The sequence below is a fragment of the Hemiscyllium ocellatum genome, chromosome 43 (genome assembly GCF_020745735.1).
Source record: "Hemiscyllium ocellatum isolate sHemOce1 chromosome 43, sHemOce1.pat.X.cur, whole genome shotgun sequence".
NCBI classification, from domain to species: domain Eukaryota; kingdom Metazoa; phylum Chordata; class Chondrichthyes; order Orectolobiformes; family Hemiscylliidae; genus Hemiscyllium; species Hemiscyllium ocellatum.
The window spans coordinates 35,871,704-35,887,937 of NC_083443.1; the positions used below are offsets into that span (position 1 = coordinate 35,871,704).

At 42.7% G+C, this 16,234-nt stretch overlaps 1 protein-coding gene across 1 annotated transcript in view; it reads right to left on the bottom strand.

Moving 5' to 3' along the window:
• Nucleotides 1-16,234, bottom strand: part of LOC132835108 (wings apart-like protein homolog) — a 208,926-nt gene that overhangs the window by 81,132 nt on the left and 111,560 nt on the right. The window contains exon 5 of the mRNA XM_060854428.1: nucleotides 657-797. Coding sequence (XP_060710411.1) covers nucleotides 657-797 — 141 coding nt within the window. The remainder of the gene's footprint in view (nucleotides 1-656; nucleotides 798-16,234) is intronic.

Consider the following 16,234-nt stretch of genomic DNA (forward strand, 5'->3'; position numbering starts at 1 on the left):
TGTAATCAGTAAACACACCCACTTCTGACCTTATGGTGGAGGGAAGGTCATTGATCAAACAGCATGGCTTGATCTAGGATGCTACCTTGAGGAATGCCTGCAAAGATGTCCTGGAGCTGAGATGACTGACCTCCAACAACCACTACTTATGTGCCAGGTATGACTCAAACCAGCAGAGAGCTTGCCTTTGATACCAACTGATTCCAGTTTTGCTCAGGATCCTTGATGTATGGAGAAAGATTAGCCCTCAGAAGGGATAGGCATTGAAGATTCAGAGATTGAGAAAGTTGCAAGCACTGGGAAACAGCTTTTTAATAGTTACAGGAACCATGAAGAAAACACTTTAGCCAAGGCAGTGAAATTAAAAGCCTCATTCCAGATGAAGGGCTTATGGCCGAAGTGTCAATTCTCCTGCACCTCGGATGCTGCCTGATCTATTGTGCTTTTCCAGCACCTCACTCTCAGCGATGTAATTAAAAATTAATTTGATTATTTATAGGATGATATTAACAACACCGATTAATTGTAGTACCTGTACCGAACAACACTGAGATAGTAATGATCAAGTTTGGCTTTGATATCAGCTACTGGATTAATATACTTACTTGTACTTGCTTGGACCCTCCATTGATAGACACTGGCACAAAGTTACTCACCGGTGTTGCCTGGGACTGTGGCAATGGCTGTTTGCTTGTGGCACTCCCCACCGCATTGTGAGATAGCGACAATGTTGGAGGAAGCTCCTCTGGCTCAGGCTGATTCCAGTGTCTGGCATTGTACACAGCTTTAGTAGGAGACTGCACAAAGACAACAAAAAATTAGCAAGTTGGCTTTGGATTTCAATTGTACATCAAACCAGGCAAAACTTTGGATCAATGGCAAATAGCGCTTCATCCAGGCCAAGAAAGAGATTGTGCATTTTGGGAGGTTGAATGTCAGATGAAAGTATATGGTAATGGCAAGGACCTTAGTAGCACTGATACAGAGAAAGATTTTGGGTGCAAGGCAATAACTCCACGAAATGGCAATGCAAATGCAGGAGGAGGTAAATAAGGTGTACAGCATGCTTACCTTCATCAGTCATTCATGGAGTGTGAAAATTGGCAAGTCATGTTGTAGTTGTATAAAATTTTAGTTAGGTCACATTTAGAGAATTGTGTGCAATTCTGATTGTCACAATAGGCAAGATTTTGAGACTGTACTGAGGTTGCAAAATAAGTTTACTGGGATGTTGGCTAGATTAGAGTGTATTAACTATATAGAGAGATTGGATTGTTTTCGCGATACAGTCAGGCTGAGGGGCAACCTGATGGAAAGCATATAAAATTATAAGGGGCATGGAAAGAGTGGAAATGCCAAATACTAGGGGGCATAGGTTTAAAAGGTGAGAGGGGGAATGTTTAATGGGGATATGCAAAACAATATTTTTTTTTGTATAGAGGATGATAGATGCCTGGAACACACTGCCAAGGAGATGGTAGAAGCAGACATGGTAGCAAAGTTTAAGAGGAACTTCGACAAACAGGCAGGCAATAGAGGGACCAAGTGCAGACAGATGGGATCAGTTTAGAATGGCTATGGTTGGCACAGGAATGGTGGGCCAAAGGGCCTGTTCCGATGCTATGTTGTTCTACATTCTGTTATAGTCAGCAGTAGCCACCACAAATACCTTCTCTAACCCAAGTTTCACAGCTCTCCAGCTCAAGAAGTTTCACTATTACAAACAGACTGGGGGAGGGAGTTGTGGTACACGATTTGAAAATAGAGTGGCAGTAAAGCCAAAATTAGCCCAGACTGCAATCTGAGCCCTGCTACAAAACATTATATACACACACACACACACACACACACACACACACACACACACACACAATTTAAATAAAGAAAAACGACTGAGACTGATGACTTGGGGAAGAAATAAAAAGTCCAGCAGGTCTTTTGGAAAGGCGAGAGGAAAGTTAGCAGAAAAACTCTATGTTTACCTTTAATGCACCGCACAAAGCTAATTTGTCCAGCTAATCACGTGTTGGTCTGCTCTCAAGAAAGTCTCACTTTCAACACTATAAAATAGATTTCTAATATGCTCAAATAACTTTGGTACCCCCAAATACCTCGATTAACTTGCTGTTCTGAAACTTGCTTCAGTTCTCCAGTCTTCATAAAAGCCAGAGCTCCTGAACCACTGAGATTACAGAGTTGGTCTGCCCATGTGACATTTCCACTAGTTCGAGGTCAAAAACAAGTCTTGATTGATAGTATTTTACTCTAAATGAAAACTTCTGCCCCAAATATCCTTAGCAACCTGAAACTTGCCAACCAGTGCATGTTCCAAAAAACAGACTACACAAGAGACAATTTGAGCAGAGCCTTCAGTGAGTCAGCGACCATTCATTTTAAAACAGGTTGTACAGCTTATTGAAATGGTGGAATCACAGGATAAGAATGTGGATCACAATTTCACTCTGAAGACCTTGCTCTAGACAAACTGAGAGAATGTGATGATGATGTTTCTTAGCAGGTGAAGGCTCTCCAGTCTCCAAAAGCAATTCTCTATGACGGGAATCTTGTGCACAGCAGCAGAATCCCTTTTGGAAGCTTCCTTATGTGTAAATTTCACTGTGTCAAAGTGTCCCATGAACATATACTCTGGCTGTAAATGCTATTGTCAATTTTTATATACACAAGTGCAATTTCTGGGAAGCGTGCTTTCAGAGGGATTCTACAGCATTTCAGAACATGATACTTCACATTAGGTTTCGTATGTTTGTAGTCTCATGAATTCCAGCTGAATCTACTTCACAATCGAAGCACTGCAACTAACCTTATCTGAATTTCCTGGAACATCAACCACTGAATCGCATAATTATTATCTGACTTTTTAATGGACCTCTTTAATGTTAATGTTCATCTCTCTCTGCACTTTCTTGGCAGCTGTAACACTGTATCCTGCACTCGGTTTTGTTACCCTGATGCACTTCTATGATACAATCTGCCTGTAAATCATGCAAGACAACACCTTTCACTGTATCTTGGTACATGTGATAGTACTAAGTCAAATCAAAATCAAATCATTTTTACTCCACCCCCAAAATACTGCTTTGAAACATCACAGATTATGAAATGACAGTAAATTTTACCTCAGGAATAAACGAAGCTCATTTCGCCAAACAGAATGAAAAAGCCCAAGCACATAAATCTGAAAAAAAATTATTGTGCATGGAGGGGTGCAATTTAGATTTAATAAAATGATATTGACATCCTGTGGTACGGTGGCTCAGTGGTTAGCACTGCTGCCTCACAGCGCCAGGGATCCAGGTTCAATTCCAGCCTTGGGCAACTGTGTGGAATTTGCACATTCACCCAGTGTTTGGGTGGGTTTCCTCCAAGTGCTCCAGTTTCCTCCCACAGTCCAAAGATGTGCAGACTTGTGCGAAGATTTGTGACAGTTAGGGGTAAATATAGAGTAATGGAACATAGAACATTACAGTTCCTTCAGCCCCTGATGTTGCACCGAATTGTGGAACCAATCAGAAGCCTAACTATCCTACACTATTCTATTTTCATCTACCTGTTTATCCAATGACCATCTAAATACCCTTAAAGTTGACAACTCTACCACCGTTGCAGGCAAGGCGTTCCACTCCCTTACTCGTCTCCAAGTAAAGACACTACCTCTAACATCTGTCCTATATCTATCACCCCTCAGTTTAACGTCATGCCCCATCACCATCTGAGGAAAGAGGTTCTCAATGTCCACCGTATCTAACCCTCCAATCATCTTCTATGTCTCAATTAAGTCACCTCTCAAACTTCTTCACGAATGAAAACAGCCTCGAGTCCCTCAGCATTCCCTCATAAGACCTTTCCTCCATATCAGGCAACATCCTAGTAAATCACGTCAGAATCCTCACCAAAGCTTCCACACCTATAATACGGTGACCAGAGCCGTTTGAAATACTCTAAGTGAGGCCACACCAAAGTTTCAAACAGCTGTAACATGACCTTGTGGCTCCGAAACTCTATCCCATTACCAATTAAAATTTAAACACACCATATACGCCTTCTTAACAGCCCTATCAATCTGGGTGGCAACTTTCAGGGATCTATGCACATGGACACCGAGATTTCTCTGTTCCTGTACACTGCCAAAAATCTTACCATTAGCCCAATACTTTATTCCTGTTACTCTTTCCAAAGTGAATCACCTCTCACTTTTCTGCATTAAACTCCATTTGCCACCTCTCAGCCCAGCTCCGTATAATCTGCAACATCCTTCAGCACTATCCACAACTCCACCTACCAAGTCATCCACAAATTTACTAATCTATCCTTCCAAGCCCTCATCCAGGTCATTTATAAAAATGACAGAGGACCCAAAACAGATCTTTGCAGTACACCACTAGTAACTGAACTCCAGGATGAACATTTCCCATCAACCACCATCCTCTGTCTTCTTTCAACGAACCAATCTCTGATTCAAACCACTAAGTCACCCACAATCACATGCCTTCTGCAATAACCTATAGTGGGGAACCTTACCAAACACCTAACTGAAATCCATTTAAACCACATCCACCACTTTACCCTCATCCACCTGTTTGGTCATCTCAAAGAACTCAATAAAGGTGTGAGAGGCACGACCTAACCTTCACAAAACCACATTGACTATGCCTCATCAACTTATTCCATTCAAGATGATTATAAATTATAAACCCTCTACAATATTATAGCCTAGGCAGGGGCTGGGTATGCAGTTAGTACCTGATCTCTACAAAGAATTCACCAGTGGGTAAAGTTTACTCAGAAAGAACAGAGGGAGAAGGACAAGAAGTTATAATTTTGACAGATACAGGACCCAACCAGTTGCTGATAGTAAGGGATAAGCGAACATGCACGCTTTCTGATCTGTTACCTCAGTGTGGTAATTTGTGGGATAGACGGACAGAAATTTAGCATTCTCTTATGTAAGATCAGGTTGGAGTGCCAACTCAAGACTGGGGAAGTTACAGTGGGAGTGACTGACGGTGTGTTAGTTCCATGAATTCAGTTTGTTCTTGGGAATGATTTGGCAGGATCCAAGGTGGGAGTGGCATCTCTTATCGTGGAGAAGCCCAAGAAGACCAAGAAACTGAGGAGTTAAAACAGAAATATCCTGGTATTTTCCCAGACTGTGTGGTATCATAAGTGACTGCACAAACCAAAAGAAAACAGAAAGATGAAGGAGTTGAGATTCAGTTAGGGGATACCCTGTTTGACACAATGGTGCAGGAAAACGCTGAACAGAGGGGGTCAGGTGATTACTCCTGAAAGACTAAGAGACTTCTAACAAATAGACATGATGATAAAAGATATATACGTGGACACATAGTCCGAGAAGGAGGTAGAAAACATTCCGGGGGTTATCATCTGAAAGATAGTGTCCTAAGATGGAAACTGAGACCACGGCAGGTTAGTGCAGAGGAGAAATGGGCGAAAGTGCACCAGATTGTGTTGCCGGTGGCATACAGACAGGTGGTGCTATTGGTAGTACATGAACTTCCTGGAGGAAGTCACCCAGGGGTACGAAAGATTCAGGATAAGGTACAAAATCATTTTTTATTGGCCTGGTATGCATAAGGGTGTGGTTAACTGTTGCCATATGTATTACACATGCCAAATGGCAGGTAAGCCACAGGCGGTAATAAAACCAGCACCTCTGTTTCTAATTCCTGCATTTGAAGAACCTTTCACGCGGGTTATAATTGATGGTGTAGGTCCCCTGTCGAAAACTAAAAGTGGGAACCAGTATTCATTAACCGTAATGAATGTGTCTACCAGATTTTTGAAGGCAATTCTATTACGGAGTATCGGGGCATCAAAGGTGGTAGAGGAGTTAGTACTTTTCTTCGCACAGTATGGGCTACCCAGAGAGATTCAGTCAGACCAAGTGTCAAATTTTACTTCTAGGCTGTTTGAGGTGGTTATGGATAGCTTAGGTATACAGCACTTTAAAGCCAGTGCACATAATTCGGAATCCCGGACAAGCCCCCAGTCTGTTGCGATAGCGGGTAAACTCTCCTGCTTAATTTAAACTAGCAACACACAAAAGATTTATCCCATGCATTCGAGAGGTCGAGAACTATTTAAAGTAAAAATGATGTTATTTCTTAAAATATAACAGAGAATAATTAACTAACAACTATTTACAACTCCTTCCTCTAACCTAATCTTTTACCTTCCCCTTCAACAATACTAGTTCGATAAAATATCCCCCCGGCCCAAATTAAGATTTACAAAACATAACTTCTCGTCTCAGAACCAGGCAGCTTTAATTCTTCTGTATTCCAGTCTTCTTCTTGGTGTTTCTGCTTCACAGGCTATTGATCAATAAAGGTACCTTTAAGAGAGCTTTTTTTTCATGCAGTCTTGCTGGTGTCAAGCTGGTTGCTCGGCAGTTCTCCTCTCAATTGTTCCATTTTCCCTGGTGTTATATCCCCAAAGCATCAGATAGTGTCAGTGGCTTTTAAGATTGTCAATAAACCAATTTGAACTTCATTGGAATTTGGTATTTTTCAGGGTATAATTTAAACTGATTGCCTGGATTCAAAAACAAATTAGAATTCAGACAACCACCTAAACGAGTTGTTTGACCAAATGTTACTTTTCTTTTCAGAACACCTGGTGCTGTAAGGTAGTAGTACTAGCTTTTAACTTTCTTAAAGATAAAGTACACCCATATCTTCATAACACTTATAACCTTTTCTAACACTTTACCCACAATCAAAGTAAGGCTCACTGATAATAATTACTAGGATTGCCTCTACTCCTCTCCTTGAACAAAAGGACATTTGCTATCCTGCACCTAAAGTTCTCGAACTATAGTATTTCCAGTCAATATTTGGAAAGTTAAAGCCTCCATAACCTCTACCCTGTTACTCTTGTTCCTATCCAAAATCATCTTTGCTATCCTTCCCTCCACGTCTCTGGGACTATTCGAAGGCCTATAGAAAATCCCCAACAAGGTGACCTTTCCTTTCCTGTTTCCAACCTCAGCACATACTACCTCAGTCGACAAATCCTCAAAAGTCCTTTCTGCCACCATAATATTGTCCTTGACTAACAATGCCACACCACCCCCTCTTTTACCATCTTCTCTGCTCTTGCTGAAATTTTTAAATCCCAGAACCTGCAACAACCATTCCTATTCCTGCTCTATGTCTCTCAAATGGCTACAACACTGAAGTTCAGTACCAACCCATGCTGCCAGTTCACCCAGCTTATTCTGGATGCTCCTAGCATTGAAGTAGACACATTTTAAGCCAACGTCCTGCCTACTGGTACACTCTTGCGACCTTGAAACCATATTTTTGACCTCACAACTTTCAACCTCCTGTACACGAACTGCAAATTAGGTTCCCATTCTCCTGCTGAATTTTTTTAACCCTCCCGAATAGCATTAGCAAATCCCACATTACCTCTGACATCCTGTAGTGAGCCTTTCCCCCCTCACGGTTTACAACACCACCAATTTTTGCAAACCTACATATAAAACCTCCTTCAATAGTCTCTGCAATCTTCTGTCTTGCCGCTTGCAGCAGATGGGATCTCATCTGGGCCTGGAGGCTTTGCAATTTTACGCCTGCTAAAACTGTTTGTATCTCCTCCCTCTCAGTTATAATTTGTGCAAGCATATCTTCGCCCTCCTCCCAGATTTCTATACCTATATTGCACTTCCTGGTGAATGCTGGTACACAATACTCATTTAAAACCCCATACACTTTTTGGTACTGTGCTCCCTAATAGGGTCCACTCTTTCTCCTAATACACTTATAAAATATCTTTCAATTTTCCTTCAGTTTGCTCAGTGTTTTTTCATGGCACCCTTTGCTTTCCCAATTTTTTTTTTAAAAAAAGGTCACCCCCTTGACCTTCTGTATGCTTCTGATGGTTTGACCCATAGGTGACTACCATAAGCTTCCTTTCCTCCCTTATCTAATTCAATACATTCCTCGTCTGGGGTTCTCTGGAGCTTTTGGCCCTGCAAATATTTTACTACCGTTTTTTGAAAGGCTCCCATTGCTCTCATGTACATTTTTCTACATGTAGCTGCTCTCAGTCCAATGTAGTCAGATCATATCTTAAATTAGCATATAGGAATAGAATTAGGCCATTTTGACCCATCAAACCTGCTCTGCCATTCAAACACGCGGGATATGTTTCCCAATCACCTGCTTTCAGTTCCAGATATTTATTGAATTCAAATTCCATCATCTGCTGTGACAGGATTCAAACCTGGATCCCCAGAACATTACCTGGATCTCTGGATTAACAGTCTAGCGATAACACCACTATAGGCCATTACTTCCCCTCAATTACAGATGTACAGGAGTACAATGAAAAGCGTATAACATCACCACACACAGCGTCACCTTAGGTAAAAAGGTAGCTACGTACTACTTTGTACCTGAGATTTTTGTAAGAGAAACAGAATTAAAAAGTTGTTCTCCTTCTACACTGAGCTCTGCCTCCAAATCTGGTGTACTACTTTCCATCATGAAGGCTGATACACAGTACCTTTCAGTTCCTCTGACATTTCTGTTTCCCATTACTGTCTCATTTTCCAGTAGCCCAACGTCCATTCTTGCCTGTCTCTCTTACCAAAGGTCTGTTTCCATGACTCTATAACCGAAAAAGCACTTGCAATTAACTTTTATATTACACCTGGCTTACCTTCATATTTTATCTTCTCACTCCTTACTGCTTTTCCAGTAATCCTCTGCTGATTTTTAAAGGCTTCCCAAGCATATTGCTTCCCACTAATCGTCAACAAATTGCACACTTTTTCTTTTACGCTATCCCAAACCTGCATATTGAAGTACACCAATATTATTGTAACAGTGAATTTCTTACATGCCTTTTCTATCTCCAATTTATTTTCCTCCCCACATTTTGATTGCTGCTAGGAAGCCTGTACATAGCTCCCATCAGAGTCTTTTTTTTTGAAACCTTCGCGGTTCCTCAACTCTGCCCACAAAGATTCTATGCCTTTTGGCTCTACCACTTCTTGCTATCAAGTTCATTTAATTTCTTACTAAAGTGGCAACTCCACTTCTTTCCCGCATCTGCCATGGGCCCTAGCTATGCCTGCCTCTGTTAGCTTTTTCGAACAGTTCCTCTTCAGTATCTATACAGGCACTGTCCCCCAACTCTTCCGTTGTTACATCGACGATCACATGGGTGCAGTCTCCTGCACCCAGGCTGAACTGAAGCAGTTTAGTTCATCGACTTTGCCCACAACTTCCACCCCGCCCTCAAATTCAGTTGGTCCATCTCTGATGCCTCCCTCCCCTTTCCTGACCCACTATTTCCATCTCGAGCGACAGTCTCCAGACAAATGTCCACTACAAGCCTACAGACTCCCAAACTACCTAGACTACACCACATCCCACCCAGTATGGTGCAAGAACTCCATCTCATTCTCCCAATTCTTCCTCCTCTGCTGCATCTGCTCAGATAAGGAAACATTCCAACTGCAAGCAACCCAGACATCCACCTATTTTGAATAATGTGCTTTTCCTCCTTCGATCATCCAGACACCCCTCAGCTGCACCACCTCCATTCCCCATTCCACCGCTCTAAATACCCCACCAATACAAAGAGTTCCCCTTGCCCTCACCTACCACTTCACCAGTCTCCACATCCAACGTATCAACCTCAAACACTTGGGCCAACTCCAAATAGACCCCACAACCAAGAACATTTTCCCCTCCCCGTTCCTCTCTGCCTTCTGCAGGGACCATTTCCTCCGACAATTCTTGGTTCACACCACCCCCCGCCACCTTCCCCTGCAACTAGAAAAGACGCAAAACGTATAATATCTCGCCCCTCACCTCCATCCAGGGCCCTAAACCGTCCTTCCAGGTGAGACAGAGGCTCACCTTCCTCTTTTCCAACCTAGTTTACTGCCTCATGTACTTCTGATGTGGTCTTCTCTACATCAGAAAGATCAAATGTAAACTTAAGGAACGACTCACCAAGCATTGCAGTCGAGTCTGCAGGGGCCAACTGGACCTCCCCCAACCACTTCCTTTCCGACATGACCATCTTTGGCCTCCTCCATTGCCAAAACAAACCACAACTCCTATTGGAGGAGCAACATCTTATCTTCCGTCTGGGCCCCCTACAGCCTGGAGGATTCAACATTGAGTCCTCAAATTTCAAATAATCTCCCTCCCAATCCCCGTCTCCCTTCCCAACCCCTTCCCCTCCCTCGAACTGCTCCCTGCCACCAACCAGATTCATTCCTCCCATTGACCAACCAGGTTGCATACTCTACCTGTCTTCACCTATCCCCACTTCACCATCCAGCCTCCGCCATCCCCTTTATCTACAGCTCACCCCACATCCAACCCCAGTCCTGAAGGAGGATTATACTCGAAATGTCAACTTCTGCACCTCCTGATGCTGCCTGGCTTACTGTGTTCTTCCAAGCTCCTGCCTGTCCTTTAAACAGGAAACGCACCTTTGGATATTTAGCTCCCAGCCCTGATCTTCTGGCAGTCACACCTGCCAATGTCCCATGAATTCAAACCCATTTCTCCCATCTCAATCTTTGAGCCATGTGTTTACCTCTTTAATCTTGTTGACCTTTTGCCAATTAGTTGGCAGCTGAGGTAGTAATCAAGAATTAGTCATCTTTTTGGTTCTGCTTTTTAATTTAGCCCCTAGGTACTCATATTCCCTCAGTAGATATTCTTTCTATCAGCATTGCTGGTACTCATGTCGACCACAACAACTAGGATGTTTCACCTCCCACTCCAAGTTCCTCCAGATTATATATCCGGAACTTGGGCACCTAGCGGGCAACTCAACCTTTGGGACGCTCTATTCTGACCAGAGGAACAATGTCTATTCCCCAGGCTATAATCTCCTTGATGACAACTACATTTATCTTTTCAACTTCCCTTGAATGGCTCCTTGTACCATAGTGCTTTGGTCAGTTTGCTCATCCTCCCTACAGCCCTTCACACAGGAAGCAAGAATCTCAAACCTGTCAACAAACCCGAGGGCTCACAGGGCCAGTGGCAGGAGTGGGAGAGACTCCTGGTCAACCAAGTGATTGAACAAACAATGGAGCCTTGGACTAGCTGGCTAGGTGTGGATCAGAGCAATACCAATGCCACAGACTTCCATTTCCAATATTGATACTGACATGCCTCCTTTTACCTACCTGTAATAGAGACCACTGTGGGTCAGGCCTACCTGAGGTTGGAGAAATCGAGAATCATCCAACTGAGGACTAATCAAAGATTAGAGTTTTGTATGTCAGTGCTTTAGCATTTTGTCGATTTTGAATGTTTAAATTCCTGAATGATGTTGCACAGCCTTATCAACTTGCCCTGTCATCTTAAGAGTGAATGAGCTAAGTTACAACATGAGGTCTTGACATTCTCATATTTCAGCCAGGATTGGGGTCTGACTCATTCTTCCTTGTCTCCCTTCACTAATCCTCAAATACTAATTTGACTTTTAGTATATGCAACAAAATACAAGTCTAAGGAACTAAATTGGTTTAAGGCAGACTTAATCTGCTCATTAATGATATGCTATAATTAGGAATTCTATTTCAGGATGAACAGCAAATGCTGGCCTAGCCAGCGACACCCATATCCTGTGAAAGAATAAAAAGGTCACCTCTGGTTCTTTTTCCAATCCCTAATTCCGTACATCTGGTTAACAACTCTTCTACTATCCAATGGAAATATGCACGAAAAGTTAAATGGCTGGTACTGCAAGTTACTATATTTCTACAAATTAACACCACTCAAAATAGATCAACTGATCAGTCATCGAATTGCGGTTTTTTTAAAGATCTTAGGTACCAAACAATTGTCAGGTACAATGTAATTATATTACATGAAACATTCAGTTGAAACTGAAGAGTGAAAGCCTCTTTTTGTGTTGCTGGCTTTCCATTGCTGACTAATAGATTCTCTCTCTATAACTTATTAGATATTTTTCTAGTCTATTGTGAAATGTCTGCTGCTGGAAGAGTCTTGGTGAGTATCGTTACTTGCAAATTTTGAAATTTTTTGCAGAATAAACCAGTCTTTCAGAAACTGGACCTCCATACTGCCACCTTGCTGATGGCAAGGTTTATGCAAACTGTTTGTTTTATTTTTGTCCAAATTTCAGTCAAAAGCCATTACTTATGACAAGGTCAGATGTTTGCCTGAGGGACTAGGGGTAATTGATAAGAAACTGCAGCCTGTTTTGCCCTGTCAAAAGATACAAAGCTCCAGCACTGACACGTCTATTTGTCACACCATCAGGGCCTGCTGGTTGGATGAAATGTTGTTCAGCCTCACCTCATTAGAAACCAGCAGCAACAGCATTACTGACAGTTTTTTTTAAATCAGCGTATTCCCTCAGGTTATTTCATAAAAAGATATTGAGACTATTTTGGTCACAAATGAAAACCATTATCGTCTTATACACATACATAAGATTTCATGCAAATTATTTCATTTTTTGTAAAGCAGGGGGCGGAGTGAAATTAGCCAGGCTACAGGAGACAGAACACAAACAGATTAGCACTAAAATATCACTCAGAGCAAACATACTCACAGAAATTTTAACATGGTACCTTTGAATATTTTCAATGTTAAAACAAATTTTATGCTATAAAAATCCTTCATTGACTGTGAAGTGCTTTGGAAGATTGTGAAGTACGAAAGATTATTTCTATATATAAGGCTTCCTTTCGATTAATGAAAGATTTCACTCCTTAAAAAGTAAAAAAAAGTGCAGATGGCAGTAATCTAAAACTGTGGATGTTCGATATTTGAAACAAAGATGTTGGAGAAACTCAGCAAGTCTGGCAAATCTGTGGAGACAGAAGCAGAGTTAAAGCTTCGAGTCTGGTACAGCTCTTCAGGTTGCATTCCTTTTCTGACATTACAGATCCACCTCAATTATCCGAGTATGAATTATCCGAAAATCGGATTATCCGAATGAGATCTCAAGGTCCCAATGGAAACATTACATCAAACACGTGTTGCCAACAGTGATCATGTCTTTTGTTTACAGTGATTAAACAGGCACTATCTCCAAATGACTGACTGCCCACCCTCCCCCTCTCTCCATACTTTCCCAGGAGTTCTTTAAGATTAGATTAGATTACCTACAGTGTGGAAACAGGCCCTTTTGGCCCATCAAGTCCACACCAACCCTCCGAACAGTAACCCACCCAGACCCATTTCCCTCTGACTAATGCACCTAACACTATGGGCAATTTAGCATGGCCAATTCACCTGACCTGCACATCTTTTGTGATTGTGGGAGGAAACTGGAGCACCCGGAGGAAATCCACGCAGATGCATGGAGAATGTGCAAACTCCACACAGTCACCCGAGGCTGGAATCGAACCTGGAACCCTGGTGCTGTGAGGCAGCAGTGTTAACCACTGAGTCATTGTGCCACCTCACTACACAGGGGTGTACCCTTAACCCCCCCTTCCTCACAGAATCTCTCCAACATTGTCCTGAAAGAAATTACAGGAAAAAAGTTGTGTGGGGCTGTGGCTGTCGCTGTGTGCGCGTGCTATTTGGAGACTTACCGCACAAAGGCAGCAGCAGTCTTGTTGTTAGTGTCCAGTCCAGCTGCCCCAGAAAGGGGGCAAGTACGTACAGGGTTGGGTGGCTGGCAGGAACAGATGGGGCGGTGATGCACGGAGTTGGGTTTGGTGGGGTGCTATTGGACAGGGGAGCAGTGTTGAACAGGGTTGGGGTTGGGGGGGGGGGTGATGCTGGATGGGTTGAGGGTGGGGGCAGTGTTGGTCGGGGTTATGGGCGATGTTGGGGCAGGGGGTGCGGTGCTGGATGGGGTTGAGGGCAGCATTGCACGGGGTTGGGGGCAGTGAAGCGGTGTTGAGGGCGGGGTGGGCAGTGTTGAATGGGTTGGGGGCGGGGGGGGGGGGGGGGGGGCGGTGTTGGATGGGTTGGGAGCGGGGCAGTGTGGGACAGGGCTCGTACCCTGTGTGCTGCTGCAGTCTCCTGAACTGAGAGCAGACTTTCAAAACTCCGAGCCCCAGAGGAAAGGCATTTAAATCGATTTACCAAATAATCAATTATCTGAACAAAGTAGTGCTCGCCCATTTCGTTCAGATAATGGAGGTTTCCCCTGTAGCGCAAATCAGTTTCAATTTATCCATTGACCACAAGAGACAAAGGATGGTATCAGAACTTAGCTGGTTGGTTTTCCCTTTTTACTATCTGCCAAGTTGGTGACAACTTTAAATCCAGAAAAAAAGGCATAATCATTTGAAGCAGAGTAAAACGCTGGTCATGGAGTGGAGCAGCAAAGCAATCATTTAACTCACTGTTCAAGCAAACAGCTTCTACTGACATGGGCTAAAATGGCCTGTTGCATTGGAAAGGTGAATAATTGAAATTTGTTATGCTCCAGAAGTTGTAAACTCTGCAGTTCTGTGTGTCTTTCTGACACACCATGAACTTAGTAAATTCCATATAACCAAGAGAATATTGCAAACTGATGCAGTGTCAATGGAATTAAATGTTTATAATTCATCTCAAATTGTTTAACTTTTATGGTTAGGATCAAGACGAAGGGAAATGCATCTTCCATAAGCATTTCTGTTCCCTTAAATCTCTCTTCAACCTTGTACAAAAATACAAGGCAACTTAAAATAAACTTTACAACCCAATATGTACCACTTGGAATTCTGGATGTTTTCCGAACATGGGTGATCAATACTTACATATTAAGAATTCACCCTTCGCCCCAGTGTCTTTATAATGACTGCATGCTAAGCAGCATGACTGGTTAGCATTTCAAAGTTTAACATGTCTTACGTAAACAGGTTCAGGATCAACTGTGAAACATTGCTAGTAATTCAGTTAAAACTTCACCACAAGTAATGGTTAAGCAGCAAGACTTCAACAAAATACGAAATGACAGCTGACCTTAGAGGAACCTGTGTGGGAGAACTCAGCACAGGAACAGATAGGTGTATAGTTGTTAAGTGTAGCCTTGCTGTAAGTCTACAGTAGTGGGTTCTTTCTTGATGATGTTTTATTGAAATCTGTCTCGATTAAATTTTAAAAATATAAACTGTCAGTACCAAGTGAGCCTGGAGCAGTCTTTTAGAGCAGAATTACAGTGCTATTTTCTGGGTCTGCAGATTGTGAGGGAGCAAAGATGGCCTTTAGTAGAGTGATATGCTCTTCCTGTCGGATATGGGACTTTATGAAGAGTTTTCATGTTCCTGAAGATTATGTCTGCAGGAAGTGTCTTTGGTTGCGAATTCTATCAGATTGCATGGATCAGTTGGAGTAGCAGTTAGAGGCAATAAGGAATTTACAAGAGCTAGGGGATGTGATGGATGGCAGTTATACAAAAGGAGAAAAGCCACAGATACAGTTAGGAAGATGTGTTAACTCCAGAAAGGTAGGAGAGGTAGGCAGGTTGTGCAGGAGTCTTCTGTGGCTATCCCCATTTCAAACAAGACTGATGTTTTGGAAAATGTGGTGGGAGGGATGGATTCTTAGGGAACATAGCATGAACAGCCAAGTTTCTGGTATCAACGCAATGTACCCCTCTAATTAATGAGGGTTACATCGGGTTCCAAGCGATTGATTAGAGAGTCCCCTATCATAATCAAAGGTACAGACAGATATTACTACGGCCAGCAGCGAAAAATCAGAATGGTGTATTGCTTCCCTGGTGCCAGGATCAAGGATCCCACAGAGATGGTGCAGAGTGTTCTCAAAGGGGAGAGGGACCAGCAGGTGGTCATTGTATACATTGGAACCAACAATATAGGAAGAGAAAAGGATGCGATTTTGAAGGGAGAATATAGAAACTTAGGCAGGAATTTAAAAAGGAGGTCCTCAAAAGGTAGCAATATCTCAATTACTCCAGAGCTATGAGCTAGTGAGGGTAGCAATATGAGGATAAAGCAGATGAATGTGTGGCTGAGAAGCTGGTGCAGGGGAGAAGGGTTGACATTTTTGGATCATTGGAATCTCTCCCAGGTTGGGTGCAACCTGTACAAGAAGGTTGGACTAATTGGAAGAGGACTAATATACTAGCAGGGAGATTTGCTTCTGCTGCTCGGGACAATTTAAACTAGTAAGGTGGCATTGTTTTGGGGGAGTGGGGGTGGAGTGGTGAAGAGAGTTGGTGGGACCCAGGGAAATAGGGTAGAAGGAAATGACTGAGACTGATACATCTG